Source organism: Heterodontus francisci, chromosome 11 (assembly GCF_036365525.1).
Source record: "Heterodontus francisci isolate sHetFra1 chromosome 11, sHetFra1.hap1, whole genome shotgun sequence".
NCBI lineage: Eukaryota > Metazoa > Chordata > Chondrichthyes > Heterodontiformes > Heterodontidae > Heterodontus > Heterodontus francisci.
In genome coordinates, this window is record NC_090381.1 from 23,975,069 (window position 1) to 23,993,360 (window position 18,292).

Sequence of the window (18,292 nt, forward strand, 5' to 3'; positions counted from 1 at the left end):
TATAAGCTTCTGGATATCCACTCATCTCTGTCACCAAGGATCAGAACCCACCACATGGAACATCAGGAAGAGGAATAACCTCCCTGATATCACTCTGGGGCATAGCACATTGGTACAAAACCTGCTGTGCCAAGAGGCTGCCTTGACAAATCTACTTTTGACAGCAGGTAATTACTGATAAAAGCTTCATTACAATTGAAGACTTAACAGGCACCAAACAAAAATGTTAATGGCACCTCAAAAAATCCACAGATGGTTTTGCTAACTAAAGGAAATAAGAAGATGGATCAGAGAAAATACTTTTATTTCTTCTTTCCCATTTTCTTCCTTCGAATAAGAACAGAAAATGCCAGAAATACAGAGCACGAAGAAAAGGCAGGTTTGTGTCCTGCGTGTCGCCTTTCGATACCACTGCTTTCCCCTCAAGTGCAGTGACTCATGCTGGGCCTGCTCGTACACACACCAGCTTTTTATTAGTACCTCATCCCATGGACAGTCTCTACTTGCGAGCGTGCTCTTTGAAAGAGATCAACCATCCTGGCAAAGACCAGGGACAGAAGTTGGCCTCCTGGTCTGTATGCTTCAGTACCTTCCAGGCAGTGTATTTACTTTCAGGTTTTTTGGGAGACAGAGAGCATTCTTGGAACATACTGAAAATCCAATAAATGGAAATGGAGCATTAGACGCTGGCATTTCTCTTCTGGGACCTGGGTATAAATCCAGGCCAGACAGATGAGATCAAGGGGAAGTAGCTGGTTAGAACAATGTTCTTTTACTTATTCAGCTGAGGCATGAATGCAGCCCACGCAGGCGGGATAAAACATATTCTCTACTGACTGTGAGGGTCCTTGGTGAAAACAGGTCTTTGATCTCAGCACTGTGCCATCCATTCAGGACTCACACAGGGAACAAGCTACTTTTTGATCAGTTATGCTCACTTTAGTACTCCTGTAGGTTCTCATACCATATAAATACCTGGGTGGTGGGAGAAGAGGGGGAGCATGGACTTAGTGATGCCAACAAAGGTAGGCACCCAATCAACTCACTCCCTCATACTTAATTTCCGCTGATATGAAGAAAGAATTTCTTGTGCTCCATGCCTCTAAAGCCAGCTAGTCTAAGCATTTCAGCTGAAAAATACAAGCAGGCACACACACAAGCATATTTGGTCACATACAGTGGCTGTGTTACCTCTCTGAACATGGGGTTGACCAGGGTCATCAAGCACTTTGATTTTGGCTGTCGTTTCATGGGCTCCAAGGGCTTCTTTAAAACAAAACACAAAAGGATAGTGAGCAAACTGGTGGGCAATATTTCTCACCTCTGACCTCAACCATTCTATTACAGCCACTCTTGTTTCTATTTCTATGGTCAGTGCCTCTCTGAAATTTCCTCTGAACTCTAAACATGTTCTTCCCCTTCCCTCCAATCTCACTGCTGATATAAAGAGTTTAAACAATGTTTTGAAACCAATGGAACCAATGTTCCCTTCCTGGTCAATCTACAGGCTTTTAAAACCCCAATCACCTAACCACTAACCACCTAAGCCATCACAACTCTTGCAAATATAATTACCATAATTATAGCTTAGCTATTTGTTTTTTTTAAAAATGTTTTCCCTCATCAAACTTCTCCATGCACCCCCCCCCACCCCACCGAAACACTGACTGCTTGATGTGGCACCAAGTCCTTGAACTTGTCACCTCCAAATCCATGTTTATCCTTCCTGCAACTCAAAGTTTGAATCTTGCCAATCTGGTTTCCACTCCTACGATAGCACTGAAAAAGCCCTAGTCAAAGTCACAAATGACACCTTTGTGAGCATGCTGCATTTCCTCTTCTCGGCCTCTCTGCAGCCTTTCACACAGTCGACCACGCCATCATCCTCCTTCATTGCCTCTCTTCTATTGTTCAGCTCAGTGGGACATTGCTCGTCTAGTTCTACTCTTAACTAACTAATTGTAGCTGGAGCATCTCCAGCAATGGCCTCTCTTGTTGGAATCCCCCAAAGGTCTATCCTTCCTCTTCCTCACTCGCTTGCTGTCCCTTGGCAACACCATCCAATGAAATGTGGCCAGCTTCCACATGCATGCTGACAACAGAGTTCTGTCTCTCCATCATTTCTCTCAACAGCTCCACTTTGTGATAACAGACTCCTCTTCCAACATCCAGTTTTGAGTGAGCTACAATTATCTCCAGTTAAACATTGGTAACAAAGAAGCCCCCCATTCGCCACTGATTCCATTCCTTCTCCCTGGCCACTGCTTCTGGTTGAACTAAACTGTTTGCAACCACAACATCCTATTCCACTCTGAGCTGAGATTCTGACCCCATATCCTCTCCATTACCGAGACCACCTCTGTAACATCGATCGCCTCTGTCCTTACCTCAGCCTCAGCTAATCTGCTGCTGAAATTCTCATCCATGCCTTTGTCAGTTTCAGCCTCGATTATTCCAATGCTCTCCTGACCTGGTCTGTCCTGCACACTCTCTAAACTTCAGTACATGCAAAATACTGCTGCCAGAATGCCAATATTTAATCCTTCACCAAGTTATGCTCACCCATCACCTGTGTCTTCACTGATCTACACTGGCTCTTGGTCCCCAATGCCTCCAATTAAAAATTCACATCTTGATGTTTAAGTGACTTCATTGCCTTTCTCTTCCATATTTCTACAACCTATTCCAATGTCCCCACTCCACCCCAGAACGCTCCATCCCTCAGACCTTTCCCTTTGTAGCCATGTCTTCTGGGGTCTAGGACCCATGCTTTGAAATTCCTTCTCTAAGCTCTTCCACCTTTCTCTCTGCCTTTAAGACTATTTTTTAAAACCAACATCTTTGGCCAAACTTTTAGTTTTGTGTCCATTTTAGTCTAATTATGCTTCTAATTACTACATTAAAAGCTCTACTAGTCACATCAGTTTGTAAATAAGGCGTCTATGTCCAGTGGCCATTATAAACAGAGGAGAGGAGATGGAATTTATGAAAATCTTTACAGTAACTGCTACAAAATATGGTCATGAAAAGGTGACTCATTCAACATGTGCGAAATGGGCTATTCAGTTACATATTTTCATGTTGCAGCACATATATAGATAGATTTTTGTCTTTGGCACCTGGGTATAAAGCAAAGTGGGAAATCAGGCAGGAAGGATTTCACCTCTGTAATGGAGTCTGCCTGATTTTCCCCTCTGTGCTTTGCTAAAGATGAAAATGCACTTCATTACAATTCATTCCATTACAGCAATCGGAGTACAGGGATGCTACAAAGCAGATTACAGCGCACCCATTACATTCTACCCTGCAAGTCCTCATAACAAAGAGTGCATCACTGCTAGGAACTGCCTGGACTGCTTATTACAACAATGCCAGTGAGACGGTGCTGGAAGTAGACAAGTGCACAGACTCACCTTTTGTGAACTCTGCACAGGCATTCCATTCTGAAGCTTGCTTAAGGTGCTGGGACGTACAGTGGGGAATGTCCAAACTGGGCACTGATCCCGTTCATCTGCATCAGCTTCCCTGCAAACAGATAGTGGGTCCTGATAAATATACTCGGATCCACCCACACAGGGCTCTTCGGTTCTCATTTATAGATTAGCTTAGTTATTTCTAGTCATTCACACAAATCCCTACTTTTCCCTCCACATCCCCGTAAAGAAAGCTGCTTTGTCTCTGAACCAACTCCCTAGTATCGAACAGCAGCCCTTGGCCAAGGTCCCACTTCATACCAAAGGTAATTAAGGACATGATAGCACTCATTGGAACTTTTAAAGTCACATGGCCAAGTCACCGCCTCTGGATCAGAAACACCAGCAAGCTCCCAGTTGCAATCCCAGGCCCATGGTGAGTTAGCTGATGGTAGCTCAAGCAGTGGTGCAGGCTGTACAATTTGCCACAGAACCCTGCAGTTAGGGAAAGAGTATCAGAAATGCCTGATTGCTGTTCAGTCCTTGGTAGTACAACTGTTGCTGTGGGTGAGGATGGGACGAGATTTAGCTGCGATGTCCTTCACAACCGGACAGCCTGCCAACACTCACTGTCCATGCTTATGGAGAAAGAATGGATTCCTGGACACAGGAACTGTCCTTTAATAAGGAAGGCACCACATTTTGGTGGAGGGAAGGGGAAAAGAAGTGAAGGAAATGGACAAAAAGAATGTGTTCACAGCAGTAATGCCAGAAATGGAATGAACATCAATCTACTACAGTGAGAACAGTATACATGGAAGCTTGCTAGTGGTTGCAGCAGCATAGCTAGCCTTCATCTTGCCAAGGGCATCTTTTCCCTCCCAAACACACTCTTAATTTTCTTGCCTCCACAAACCCTCTCCCACCCTCTCCCAAAGCCAGTGTTTGAACAAAGAACAGTACAGCACAGGAACAGGCCATTTGGCCCTCCAAGCCTGCGCCGATCTTGATGACTGCCGAAACTAAAACCTTCTGCACTTCCGGGGTCCGTATTCCTCTATTCCCATCCTATTCATGTATTTGTCAAGATGCCTCTTAAATGTCTCTATGGTACCTGCTTCCACCACCTCCCCCGGCAACAAGTTCCAGGCACTTACCACCCTCTGTGTAAAGAACTTGCCTCGCACATCCCCTCCAAACTTTGCCCCTCTCACCTTAAACCTATGAGCCCTAGTAACTGACTCTTCCACCCTGGGAAAAAGCTTCTGACTATCCACTCTGTCCATGCCGCTTAGAACTTTGTAAACCTCTATCATGTCGCCCCTCCACCTCCGTCGATCCAGTGAAAACAATCCGAGTTTATCCAACCTCTTCTCATAGCTAATGCCCTCCAGACCAGGCAACATCCTGGTAAACCTCTTCTGTACCCTCTCCAAAGTCGCCACATCCTTCTGGTAGTGTGGTGAGCAGAATTGCACGCAATATTCTAAGTATGGCCTAACTAAAGTTATGTACAGCTGCAGCATGACTTGCCTATTTTTATACTCTATGCCCCGACCGATGAAGGCAAGCATGCTGTATGCCTTCTTGACTACCTTATCCACCTGCGTTGCCACTTTGTGACCTGTGGACCTGTACGCCCAGATTTCTCTGCCTGTCGATACTCCTAAGGGTTCTGCCATTTACTGTATACTTCCCACCTGCATTAGACCTTCCAAAATGCATTACCTCACATATGTCTGGACTAAACTCCACCTGCCATTTCTCCGCCCAAGTCTCCAACCGATCTATATCCTGTTGCATCCTCTGACAATCCTCATCATTATCCGCAACTCCACCAACCTTTGCGTCGTCCGCAAACTTACTAATCAGACCAGCTACATTTTCCTCCAAATCATTTATATATACTACAAACAGCAAAGGTCCCAGCACTGATCCCTGCAGAACACCACTAGTCACATCCCTCCATTCAGAAAAGCACCCATCCACTGCTACCCTCTGTCTTCTATGACAGAGCCAGTTCTGTATCCATCTTGCCAGCTCACCTCTGATCCCGTGTGACTTCACCTTTTGTACCAGTCTGCCATGAGGGACCTTGTCAAATGCTTTACTGAAGTCCATATAGATAACATCCACTGCCCTTCCTTCATCAATCATCTTCGTCACTTCCTCAAAAAACTCAATCAAATTAGTGAGACACGACCTCCCCTTCACAAAACTATGCCGTCTCTCGCTAATAAGTTTGTTTGTTTCCAAATGGAAGTAAATCCTGTCCCGAAGAATCCTCTCCAATAATTTCCCTACCACTGACGTAAGGCTCACCGGCCTATAATTTCCTGGATTATCCTTGCTACCCTTCTTAAACAAAGGAACAACATTGGCTATTCTCCAATCCTCTGGGACCTGTAGCCAATGAGGATGCAAAAATTTCTGTCAAGTCCCCAGCAATTTCTTCCCTTGCCTCCCTCAGTATTCTGGGGTAGATCCCATCAGACCCTGGGGACTTATCTACCTTAATGCTTTGCAAGACAGCCAACACCTCCTCTTTTTTGATAATGAGATGACTGAGACTATCTACCCTCCCTTCCCTCGGCTCATCATCCACCAAGTCCTTCTCTTTGGTGAATGCTGATGCAAAGTACTCATTTAGTACCTCGCCCATTTCCTCTGGCTCCACACATAGATTCCCTTCTCTGTCCTTGAGTGGGCCAATACTTTCCCTGGTTACCCTCTTGCTCTTTATATATGTATAAAAAGCCTTGGATTTTCCTTAATCCTGTTTGCCAATGACTTTTCATGACCCCTTTTAGCCCTCCTGACTCCTTGCTTAAGTTCCTTCCGACTGTCTTTATATTCCTCAGGGGATTCGTCTGTTCCTAGCCTTCCAGCCCTTACGAATGCTTCCTTTTTCTTTTTGACTAGGCTCACAATATCCCGCGTTATCCAAGGTTCCCGAAACTTGCCAAACTTATCCTTCTTCCTCACAGGCACATGCCGGTCCTGGATTCTAATCAACTGACGTTTGAAAGACTCCCACATGTCAGATGTTGATTTACCCTCAAACAGCCGCCCCCAATCTAAATCCTTCAGTTCCTGCCTAATATTGTTATAATTAGCCTTCCCCCAATTTAGCACCTTCACCCGAGGACTACTCTTATCCTTATCCACAAGTACCTTAAAACTTATGGAATTATGGTCACTGTTCCCAAAATGCTCCCCTACTGAAACTTCGACCACCTGGCCGGGCTCATTCCCCAATACCAGGTCCAGTATGGCCCCATCCCATTTCGACTATCTACATATTGTTTCAAGAAGCCCTCCTGGATGCTCCTTACAAATTCTGCCCCATCCAAGCCCCTAGCACTAAATGAGTCCCAGACAATATAGGGGAAGTTAAAATCACCCACCACTATAACCCTGTTCCCTTGACATCTTCCCAAAATCTGTCCACATATCTGCTCCTCTACCTCCCACTGGCTGTTGGGAGGCCTGTAGAAAACCCCCAACATCGTGACTGCACCCTTCCTATTCCTGAGCTCCACCCATATTGCCTCGCTGCATGACCCCTCCGAGGTGTTCTCCCGCAGTACAGCTGTGATATTCTCCTTAACCAGTAATGCAACTACTCCACCCCTTTTACATCCCCCTCTATCCCGCCTGAAGCTTCTAAATACCAGAACATTTAGCTGCCAATCCTGTCCTTCCCTCAACCAAGTCTCTGTAATAGCAACAACATCATAGTTCCAAGTACTAATCCAAGCTCTAAGTTCATCTGCCTTACCTGTTATACTTCTTGCATTGAAACAAATGCACTTCAGACCACCAGTCCCGCTGTTCTCCGCTACATCTCCCTGCCTGCTCTTCCTCTTAGTCTTACTGGCCTTATTTACTAGTTCCCCTTCATTTATTTCACTTGCTGTCCTACTGCTCTGGTTCCCACCCACCTGCCACACTAGTTTAAACCCTCCCGAGTGACACTAGCAAACCTCACAGCCAGGATATTTGTGCCCCTCCAGTTTAGATGCAACCCGTCCTTCTGTCCCTGAAGAGATCCCAATGGTCCAGATATCTGAAACCCTTCCTTCTACACCAGCTGTTCAGCCACGTGTTTAGCTGCACTATCTTCCTATTTCTAGCCTCACTGGCACGTGGCACAGGGAGTAATCCCGAGATTGTAACCCTGGAGGTCCTGTTTTTTAACTTTCTACCTAACTCCCTCAACTCCCCCTGCAGGACCTCATCACTCTTCCTGCCTATGTCGTTGGTACCGATGTGTACCACAACCTCTGGCTGTTCACCCTCCCCCTTCAGAATTCCCCCTGTCCGTTCAGAGACATCCTTGACCCTGGCACCAGGGAGGCAATATACCATCCTGGAGTCTCTTTCACGTCCACAGAAGCGCCTATCTGTGCCCCTGACTATAGAGTCCCTTATAACTAATGCTCTTCTGCACTTTGTCCCTCCCTGCTGAACAACAGTGCCAGCTGTGGTGCCACTGCTGTGGCTGCTGCTGTTTTCCCCTGATAGGCCATCGCCCCCAACAGTATCCAAAACAGTATACTTGTTAGAGAGGGGGATAGCCACAGGGGATTCCTGCACTGACTGCGTGCCCCTTCTGGCGGTCACCCATCTATTGGTCCCACAGTTATTCATCACCTCCCAAGGCTTTTCCCAAGTGGACATTCTTCATGTGTAAAACTTGGCAGCATCAACAAGCCAGCTAACCCATTTCAGGGGATGGGGGTAAAGACATCACAGGTCAAGTAAAATCCTGGCCTTATTCAGCTTCCTCCCACATCCTTTTTTCCAGCAGGAATTATTGCACTAGTCAGGACACAAGAATCAGAGTGTTCTGAAGAAGGGTCACTGACCTGAAACGTTAACTCTGCTTCTCTCTCCACAGATGCTGCCAGACCTGCTGAGTATTTCCAGCATTTCTTGTTTTTATTTCGGATTTCCAGCATCCGCAGTATTTTGCTTTTATTACACAAGAATCAGAATTCATTTAATTTATAACCACCTTCTTTTGTCTAGTTGTGACCATTTGTCACCCAGCTGAGTTCAATAAATACAGCAGACTGGGACATTTCTGGTGTATTCGGCTCAATATTACATATGGTGCTGCCTTTGCCTACTGAATCACTAGGAGAGTTAGAGAACCAACTCCCGTGCTCATTCACACTCATCGCATTCTTCTTACATGTGCAGAAAATAACTTAAATGGATGGAAAACTGTGTAATGAAAAAAGGTTAGCATCTAGAATAAAGAATGCCAGGTGCATTAAACAGTAACAGACTGTTTAAAAAAACCAAAACCTAGACATTCCCAGCTTCAGGATTACATAAGGCAAAGAGTAGCATAGATTATCCGTGAGTGGTAATATGTCTACAATAGGTCACTAGGAAAAGAAAAAAGTGGCGATGCAGACAGAGTCCTTGTTTTTAAAAAAAAAGGAATTAAGATTTGAGTGGTCTGGATCAACAGTCTGATGGTGCCAGCACAATTAGCAACAGCATTCTAGAATAAGAGCCCTAGCCTGTTCAGTCTTTTCTGATTGTTATAATCTCTCAATCTGGTAAAATTCTTGTAAATCTTTTTTGCACCATCACTAGTGCCTCTAAATGCTTTTTATAATATGGAGACCAGAACTGTGCATAGTATTCAAAGTGTGGTCTAATCATGTTCTATGTAAGTTTAATATAATTTCCCTGCTTTTCAATTCAATTGCTCTGGAAATGCATTTTTTATGACCTTGTTAACCTTTTTTTGCTACCTCTAATGAATTGTATATCTGTACCCCTAGATTCCTTTGCTCCTCAATCCAATTTAGACTCTTATTTTCCAAAAAATAGGTGACCTCTTTATTCCTCTTACAAGATCTCCTGACAATGCAGAACATGTGCAGAGCAGGCACAGACGTCACCATATAATGGTCTCAGACATAATGTGTCCGAGCGTTGCCTCACTCCTCAACAGCTGCGATCGCCGCCTCAATCACCACATTGTTTCCTGCTCCCACCCACATCTCCTTGCTGTTCCCTCCTGCTGCTTGCTGCTCCATCCTGCCACGCCCTCTCGGGCCTGACTGCTCGCTGCTCCATCTGCCATTCTCTCCCGATTCCTACTGCTCGCCGCTTGCTCCTCGCCTTACTCCCGCTTCCTCCCCACCCCCCAACCCAGCTGCCCGGAGAAGTGGTGGGGGTGGGGGGAGCAGGGTGTGAGAGGCAAGGGGGGGGGAAGCAGCGAGATGAGAAGCGAGCGGCAGGCAACGTCAAACAGTCGGGAGCGGCGGGAGGTAATGGTGAGAGGTAAGTACGAGCAGATGGACATGGGAGGCAGCAGCGTACTGAATGTGGTGATTGCGATGGCGATTGCGGGAGGGAGCGGGTAATGTTGTGAGAGATAGAGGAGGCGATTGACGGGGTTTGGGTTCAATTTGCTTTTTTTGTGTCAAATTGAGCAGGGCCATCTTTATTACTGGCAGCTGCCCGAGATGTCGCAGATAGTGACGTTTCTGTTGAAGAGGCTGCATTTGTGCATGTTCCAGTCCTACGCCACTTAGTGGCCGCATTGTCAGCAAGCATAGCCATTTCTCTTCCCAAATCGTACCACCTTGCATTTAACTGTATTAAAATTCAGTTGTCATTTACATGCCCATTCTGCAGGTTTGTCATGTGTTTACAGGGGTAGAGATGAGCATGTTGCAGACTGCAACACAGTTTGCACTGAGACTTATAAGAATTATTTTTTAAAATATCTAAACCAACACTCTGAAACAAAAGGAACAATTGCAGAATTGTATAAAATATAATTGTCCAGATAATGAAATGTGACCAGAAAGGGGAATTAAAGCAAAGCAAATGTACCTTGAAAAGATAAAGTATTCCTGAACAGCGATAGCACTTTCAGGTGGGACTGAATAATAGTCCACCCCATTCCAATTGTACGGTATCAGGGTCAGTCAGGGTGATCCTGCCTCCATCCCTTCACCCCAGGAACCAAGCATACTTACAGGTCTGAGTCTTCAGAGCTAGACTCCTCGCCATGACCCTCAGACTTCCAGCGCTTGTAGCGGTCGATCAGCTCCGTTAGATAGGAGGTTTTCTTCGTGTAGCGCTGGATATATTTGTGTTTCAGAAGCTCCTTTGCTGTTGGTCTCTAGGATTTGAAGAAACAGAAGCTGCTAAAGTTTTACAGTCCCACGGGATCTTTTTAATCTTCTTGATCAATTATCACTTACAATATTCTCTCTCCACCCGACTGGTTTTCCACATTCAAGTCTCAGTTTCTGTTGTTCAGAACATACTTTCTTTTCTGCTTACTGCAACCCCAGAACGTTTTTGCTCGAAGTTCAATGCTACTTATGATGTGTGTCTCAGTTTCACCCTTGAAACATATTCTTGAAGGGGAGAGAATGTCCACAGACAATAATTTTGTTCAGAGGACTCCCCATATGACCTCTAACATATGGACACACTATCTGACTCCCTGCAGGGTCACTGATACAGTCTGGATCTTTTGTTAGTGAGATGGAACAGTGTTTAATGCAACCTGTCCCTTTAACAGATATTGTCTGTGGAGAAGTGATCTAAATAGGCACAGTCTGGGGTCAAATGCTCCCACTTTCAGGAAAAGGCTAGTTTATCAAGATCTGGAAAAACAAGCAGGAAATGACTTTTTTTTCCTCTTTGTTATATATTTTTGGCCCTTTCAAGTACGTCATCTCGGTGCTGTATCTCTCTATGAATCTGAAGTTTGACAAACGTGAAATTAGATGCAAGACTTGTATGCACATTTAGAAAAAAGAGTGTGCGTCAAGTCTGTTCTCAAAATCATGATAATCATGTCTGTCAATTCGCCTCTTCCTTACAGGTTCAGTCTGAGTTTTTCTCCTTGCTAATTTGGTTACTTTCTACCTTTTCAATGCACCAATTATATTATGTAAAAATTCTCCAACCAATCACATTCCAGAAGAAAAAACTCTCAGATACATCGACCATTCCCTTGCCCACCACACTGTATACCTCTTCAAAATAACATTATTCACATTAAAAAAACAAAGTGATTCCTGACAATGCAGATGCTCACTGACGTCATCAGTGTGCTCCAAGCTGCGCACATGCGCAGCTACATCTTGCCAGGACTAAGTGGCGCATACGCAGGAGGACGTCATCGCGCAGCACCAACGTCATGGCCTACCCGTGCCTGGTCCATCTTTGCGCATGCGCGATAAAGCGCCATCGGGTATCTAGCCCCTCACTCAGCTGCAGGAAGCAGCTGAATGGCAGACTTTGAGGCGGAACTCGATCCCCGTCACTCGCTCCCTCCCCACTGGCTGCTTTCCCCCCTCGGCAACTCGCTTCAGACCTCAACACTTCCTCCCCTCAGCCACTCGCTCCAGACCTCACTGCTCCCCCTCACTTCCCTACCCGATTGTTCCCCTCTCCTCATTTCGCGCCACCCTGCTCTCCAGCTGCTCATTCCTCGCTTCCCCTCGCACCCACTCCCCCAATCGCTAGTTCTAGACTGTGCTGCTTCCTTCCTCTTGGCTTCTACGTCTCCCCGTCACGCCTTGCAGCCCACCTTGCTTCTTCGGGCGGAGAATGGAGACTGATGAAACATGTGAGCGAGTGGACGAGAGGAGGGAAGCGGTGCGGCTTAGAGCTAGCAGATGGGGGGGCGAGGGCAGGGAGCAAGCAGCCAGAGAGCAGGGTGGCGTGAGCAGGGTACAATCAGCCAGGGAAGTGGGCGGGAGCAGCGAGCGGCAGGTGGGGAGGAGGGGGAGAAAGCGAGTTGCCGAGGAGGGAGATCGGCCAGTGGGGCAGGAACAAAAGAACAAAGAAAATTACAGCACAGGAACAGGCCCTTTGGCCCTCCAAGCCTGCGCCGATCCAGATCCTCTATCTAAACATGTCGCCTATTTTCTAAGGGTCTGTATCTCTTTGCTTCCTGCCCATTCATGTATCTGTCTAGATACATCTTAAAAGATGCTATCGTGCCCGCGTCTACCACCTCTGCTGGCAACGCGTTCCAGGCACCCACCACCCTCTGCGTAAAGAATTTTCCACGCATATCCCCCCTAAACTTTTCCCCTTTCACTTTGAACTCATGACCCCTAGTAATTGAATCCCCCACTCTGGGAAAAAGCTTCTTGCTATCCACCCTGTCTATACCTCTCATGATTTTGTACACCTCAATCAGGTCCCCCCTCAACCTCCGTCTTTCTAATGAAAATAATCCTAATCTACTCAACCTCTCTTCATAGCTAGCGCCCTCCATACCAGGCAACATTCTGGTGAACCTCCTCTGCACCCTCTCCAAAGCATCTACATCCTTTTGGTAATGTGGCGACCAGAACTGCACGCAGTATTCCAAATGTGGCCGAACCAAAGTCTTATACAACTGTAACATGACCTGCCAACTCTTGTACTCAATACCCCGTCCGATGAAGGAAAGCATGCCGTATGCCTTCTTGACCACTCTATTGACCTGTGTTGCCACCTTCAGGGAACAATGGACCTGAACACCCAAATCTCTCTGTACATCAATTTTCCCCAGGATTTTTCCATTTATTGTATAGTTCACTCTTGAATTGGATCTTCCAAAATGCATCACCTCGCATTTGCCTAGATTGAACTCCATCTGCCATTTCTCTGCCCAACTCTCCAATCTATCTATATTCTGCTGTATTCTCTGACAGTCCCCTTCACTATCTGCTACTCCACCAATCTTAGTGTCGTCTGCAAACTTGCTAATCAGACCACCTATACTTTCCTCCAAATCATTTATGTATATCACAAACAACAGTGGTCCCAGCACGGATCCCTGTGGAACACCACTGGTCACACGTCTCCATTTTGAGAAACTCCCTTCCACTACTACTCTCTGTCTCCTGTTGCCCAGCCAGTTCTTTATCCATCTAGCTAGTACACCTTGGACCCCATGCGCCTTCACTTTCTCCATCAGCCTACCATGGGGAACCTTATCAAACGCCTTACTGAAGTCCATGTATATGACATCTACAGCCCTTCCCTCATCAATCAACTTTGTCACTTCCTCAAAGAATTCTATTAAGTTGGTAAGACATGACCTTCCCTGCACAAAACCATGTTGCCTATCACTGATAAGCCCATTTTCTTCCAAACGGGAATAGATCCTATCCCTCAGTATCTTCTCCAGCAGCTTCCCTACCACTGACGTCAGGCTCACCGGTCTATAATTACCTGGATTATCCCTGCTACCCTTCTTAAACAAGGGGACAACATTAGCAATTCTCCAGTCCTCCGGGACCTCACCCGTGTTTAAGGATGTTGCAAAGATATCTGTTAAGGCCAAAACTATTTCCTCATTCGCTTCCCACAGTAACCTGGGATAGATCCCATCCGGACCTGGGGACTTGTCCACCTTAATGCCTTTTAGAATACCCAACACTTCCTCCCTCCTTATGCCGACTTGACCTAGAGTAATCAAACATCTGTCCCTAACCTCAACATCCATCATGTCCCTCTCCTCGGTGAATACCGATAACTACACAGTAGCATATTACTGGGCTTCCATCCAACTTAATGTAAGGTTAGTTTGCTATAACGATCTAGCCATAAGCATTCCTGTGATAAATTGAGCAGCGCCATCTTTAATCCTGGCAGCTGCCTGAACGTTGCAGACACTGACATTCCAGTTGAAGAGCCTGCATTTGTACATGTGCACGTACTGCACACCTAGTGGTTGCGTTGTCAGCAAACGCGGCCTTAAAAAAAATGCACACACTTTGTTGCAACAACATCACCTGTCCTTCTACAAACATTCTGGACACTGGGCGATGACTTCAAGATACTTAATGAACCAGCTGCTCAAACCATCCCCCCCCCCCCGCAACATTAAACGGCCTTGTGTAATGGCTCCAGTATATATCGGCAACAGTTGCACATGAGGCAGTCCATATCTGATATATAAAATGGAAAGAGAGGAGGAAGAGAGAGTGAGAGGGAATAAAAAGAGACTAATCACTAGCGAGGGAGAGAGGGAGGGATACCCTGTTATGAGGGTTGGCGGGGTGATGAGTATTAGTTGTGGTGGGTGTGGAGAAGTAGAGGGGGTAAGGGGGCAATTCTGGCTCTGCTGGGAATTACAGTGAACACACTATATATATGTCTTGCATCTAATCCATTTCCCATTTCAAATAGCCTGCTAGACACCACAGCCCACACCATTGCTAACAGATTATAATTTTTATTACTTTAGAGATTTGCACAGTTCATGGTGATGGAACTATATGTTCTGCAGAACTTCCTTCATTTTCTTGGGGCTCCAACTTTGGATCAGTCTGGCAGCTGTTCCAGAGCCTCCAAACCACAGCAAAACACTCACCATTGACAGATAACTTCCGCTGAAGCAAAACCTAATTAATTTCTGATAATCACGTGTGCGGAACCTTATCAAATGCCTTTTGGAAATCCATATAGTCAACTTCCATAGACATATCCCTATCAACCCGTTAGTAACTTTCTCAAAATAAATCAAGCAGATTAGTTAGACAAGACCCACCATTAACAAATTCATTCTGACTCTCTTCAATCGGTTAATACTTGGACATGTTCTTAGCCCATGTCCCTGATGATAGATTCCAGTAATTTTCCTACAATTCATGTTAAACTGACAGGTCTGTAGCTACCTGGTTTCTTCCTCCTACCTTTATTAAAAAGTGGTATTTGCAATTTTCCATTCCAAAAGGCACAATTCTAAATCTACAGAGTTTTGAAAAGTGGCGACTAAACCATCTGCAATTTCTTCTTTTTATACCCCGGGGAGGAAACCATCAGGTGGTTTGTCTATCTTAAGATCCATTCTTTTCTCCATTTCTTTTTGATTTGTATTAAATCCACTAAGATTCTCCACTTCAATTATTTTTAGGTCCCCTTGTACACTGATATTTTATCCTCTTCCTCCACTCTGAAAATGGATACAATGGACTCATTTAACATTCGACCATTTCCTTACTGTCCATTAGTCTCACCTGCAAGCGTCTTTAATGGGTCCATATATCCCTTTACCACTCTCGTTCTTCTATATATTTATACAAAGCTTTTCTGCTAGCTTTAATATGTTTAGCAGTTTTTTGTTCATATTACCTTTTTGCACCTCTTACTACTTTCTTTGCATCTCTTGCTTTTTATAGCTCTCCCAGTCTCCCACATTTCCTTGCATTCATTTAAGGCTTTTTTCTTTTGGCTTGCTAACTGTTTTCTTTGACCTCATTTATGGATGATGGTTGCTTAACCACACAACCTGAGCCATTTACAAAAAAAAATAGGATATCTGGTGGTGCAGCAGACTACCTTTCAACATCCAACAGTAGACAGGATCTGTTCACAATCAGAAGAAACTGATTGGGCTCTGCACAGTCTGAGGGACCTAAATGCAATGGGTAACAACCAAGTCCTACTATTCCCTACCATCATAATACACAGCTTCCACAAGACCTCCAATTGCTTCCTTTCAGATCTTATATATAAAGACACTATCTGGTGCAATACCAAGCCATGCAAGAACCAGGCCAAAATAGCTGGTACATTGTAGCGTACCTGTGCTGGGAAGCGTGTGGTTTTGGGGGGGGGGGGGGGGGGGAAGGCATGGAGGTTAGGGGTCACAGAAACAGATCCCTGCTCCTCATTCCTATCCAGTAACTCCTATTGGAAAGCACACATGCATGGGCCTGGGTGAGATGAGGATTCTCTTAGGAAGGAACTGGACAGCTGCCAGTACTTGTAGAACCAAACCAATCATCAGTAGAGGATAGGAGAAATGGATAGAAAAATAACCTCTCAAGACCAAGTAAATTCAACTTTGATGAATAGTTGCCTTTGACCTATTGCCCCTCCCTCATTTTTTGAAGACAATCCACATCCCCTTTAAAGAAAGATTATTTGCTCATTTAACAAGCAGCTTTCTTCACATTTCATTCAAAAACTTTTGCTGGAATACACTTCTTTATATGCACAATCTCTGCATCACTGCTGATCACAGACTACTCTTTCATCATTCCCTCAATTTCAAGGTGGCTGTATAGCCGCTTCTTTATTTAAACCCTCTGTTTAACGCCTCCTTGTGTCAGCCTTGGCTCAGCAGTAGCACCCTTGCCTCGGAGTCAGAAGGTTGTGGGTTCAAGCCTCACTCATCTACACATAATCTAGGCTGATACTTCAGTGTCATGTTGAGAGCGTGCCACATTGCTGGATACGCTGTCTTAAACTGAGTCTGCTTGAATGGTCTTCCTTCTCTGGTGGATGTAAAGGCTCTCACAGCATTATTCGAAGAACAGCAGACAATCTCTCCCCATATCTTAATCAACATTTAACCCTCAATGAATGCTACTAAAACATATTACCTGGTCATTCACCTCACGTTGGAGCTTGGTGCGTGCAAATTGTCTCCCACATATCACTACACAGTGATTACACTTCAAATGTAATTCACTGCCTGTAAAGTGCTTTGGGCCATCTTGAAGACGTGAAAGGTGCTATATGGATACAAGTTATTTCTTTCTTTCTGTACAACTCACTAGAAGTATGACCAATAGAATGCATGCCTACAACTGAAGCGACAGCAACAGCCTCACTGAAATTCTGAACCATGCATACATCTTCCTATAAAACAATGCCCTTCTACTTACGAATTTGGGATCCTTGTTTAGGCAGGCCTCTACAAACTCTTTGAAGGGCTTGCTGTGGTTTCCTTCCAGAGTTGGGGGATTGTTCTTAGGAATCAGGAAAAGAACTCTCATAGGATGTAACTCTGAATTAGGGGGTTCTCCCTTCGCTAATTCAATTGCAGTTATTCCAAGGGACCAGATATCTGCCTGAAAATAAACAAGTCAGAGAATGAGGAACTCTATCCTAAATACAAACACCAAGTTTTCAACAGAACTCCTGCATTTGCCTCATTATAAATTAACTCATAAGATACAATGCAAATCTGAAGTTAGCAGAATTACTCTGGTTACCTGCATCAGTTTATACTTCTTGGTAAATTTTTCTACTTATCAAGGTGACAGTGCTGGAGGAGCAAGAAAATGTCAGGCTGCAAATTCACTTTTGTTGCTGAATTTGTATTTTAAAAACTGGTACTGTCTCAGCTTTTAAAATGACACCAGGCTGTGGAAGTCTTGCAGGAACAGGAATGCAAGGCCTCCCAATGGTGTGGGAATTCAAAATCTACTGACCATGCTACTCTGGACTTGCAGTCACTAAATTGCCACATGGGTGCAGATTTGTCAGATGTCAAACCCAAAGCCACACACTGCTGCTTTCAGACTGAGCTCACAGCACAGAATCATTGCTGATTGTGAAGGACGTTCTTTTGCTGCTGCTCCTATTCCTTTCTACTTATTGCCTTCAAATAAACCTAAGCCATAAACACTGCTGATTGCGAGCCTGAGTCGACAAGGTGAGAGTTCATTTTGTTCTCCTAAATCTTTGCTCTTTTCTCATAATTTACTAGAAAATAATCAGCTTCTGTTTAATTGTGGGGAAGGATTGAATTCCAGTATTTTTGGTCAGTTTTAGCTGCACCCATGTTTTCGTGGAGAGAGGCCCTTTTGAGACTCCTTTGTCACCTACTGGTTTCAACCAACTGCAAAAAGAGAGTAAAATAAAGTAACTTTTATAGTGATCCAGTTAAAAGCCATTACATTACCTGCCAGATAGATGAATAACACAGACACAGGGATCAAGAGAGTGAGGGAGAGATCACACCACAGATAGTTAAAGGAAAAGAGAAAAATGGAACCATAGATACACACAATCAGGCAGAGGAGAGGTGGGATGAGAGAAACAGCCACATGCATGAACAGAGATTGCATTTTTGGTCAATGATAGATGTG

General features: G+C 44.9%; 1 protein-coding gene across 1 annotated transcript in view; it reads right to left on the reverse strand.

Annotated features, from left to right (window-relative positions):
- Positions 1-18,292, reverse strand: part of stk25b (serine/threonine kinase 25b) — a 122,334-nt gene that overhangs the window by 20,423 nt on the left and 83,619 nt on the right. Inside the window, exons 6-9 of the mRNA XM_068041832.1 lie at positions 17,084-17,269; positions 10,427-10,572; positions 3,414-3,525; positions 1,192-1,266 (exon numbers count right to left, since the gene is read on the reverse strand). Coding sequence (XP_067897933.1) covers positions 1,192-1,266; positions 3,414-3,525; positions 10,427-10,572; positions 17,084-17,269 — 519 coding nt within the window. The remainder of the gene's footprint in view (positions 1-1,191; positions 1,267-3,413; positions 3,526-10,426; positions 10,573-17,083; positions 17,270-18,292) is intronic.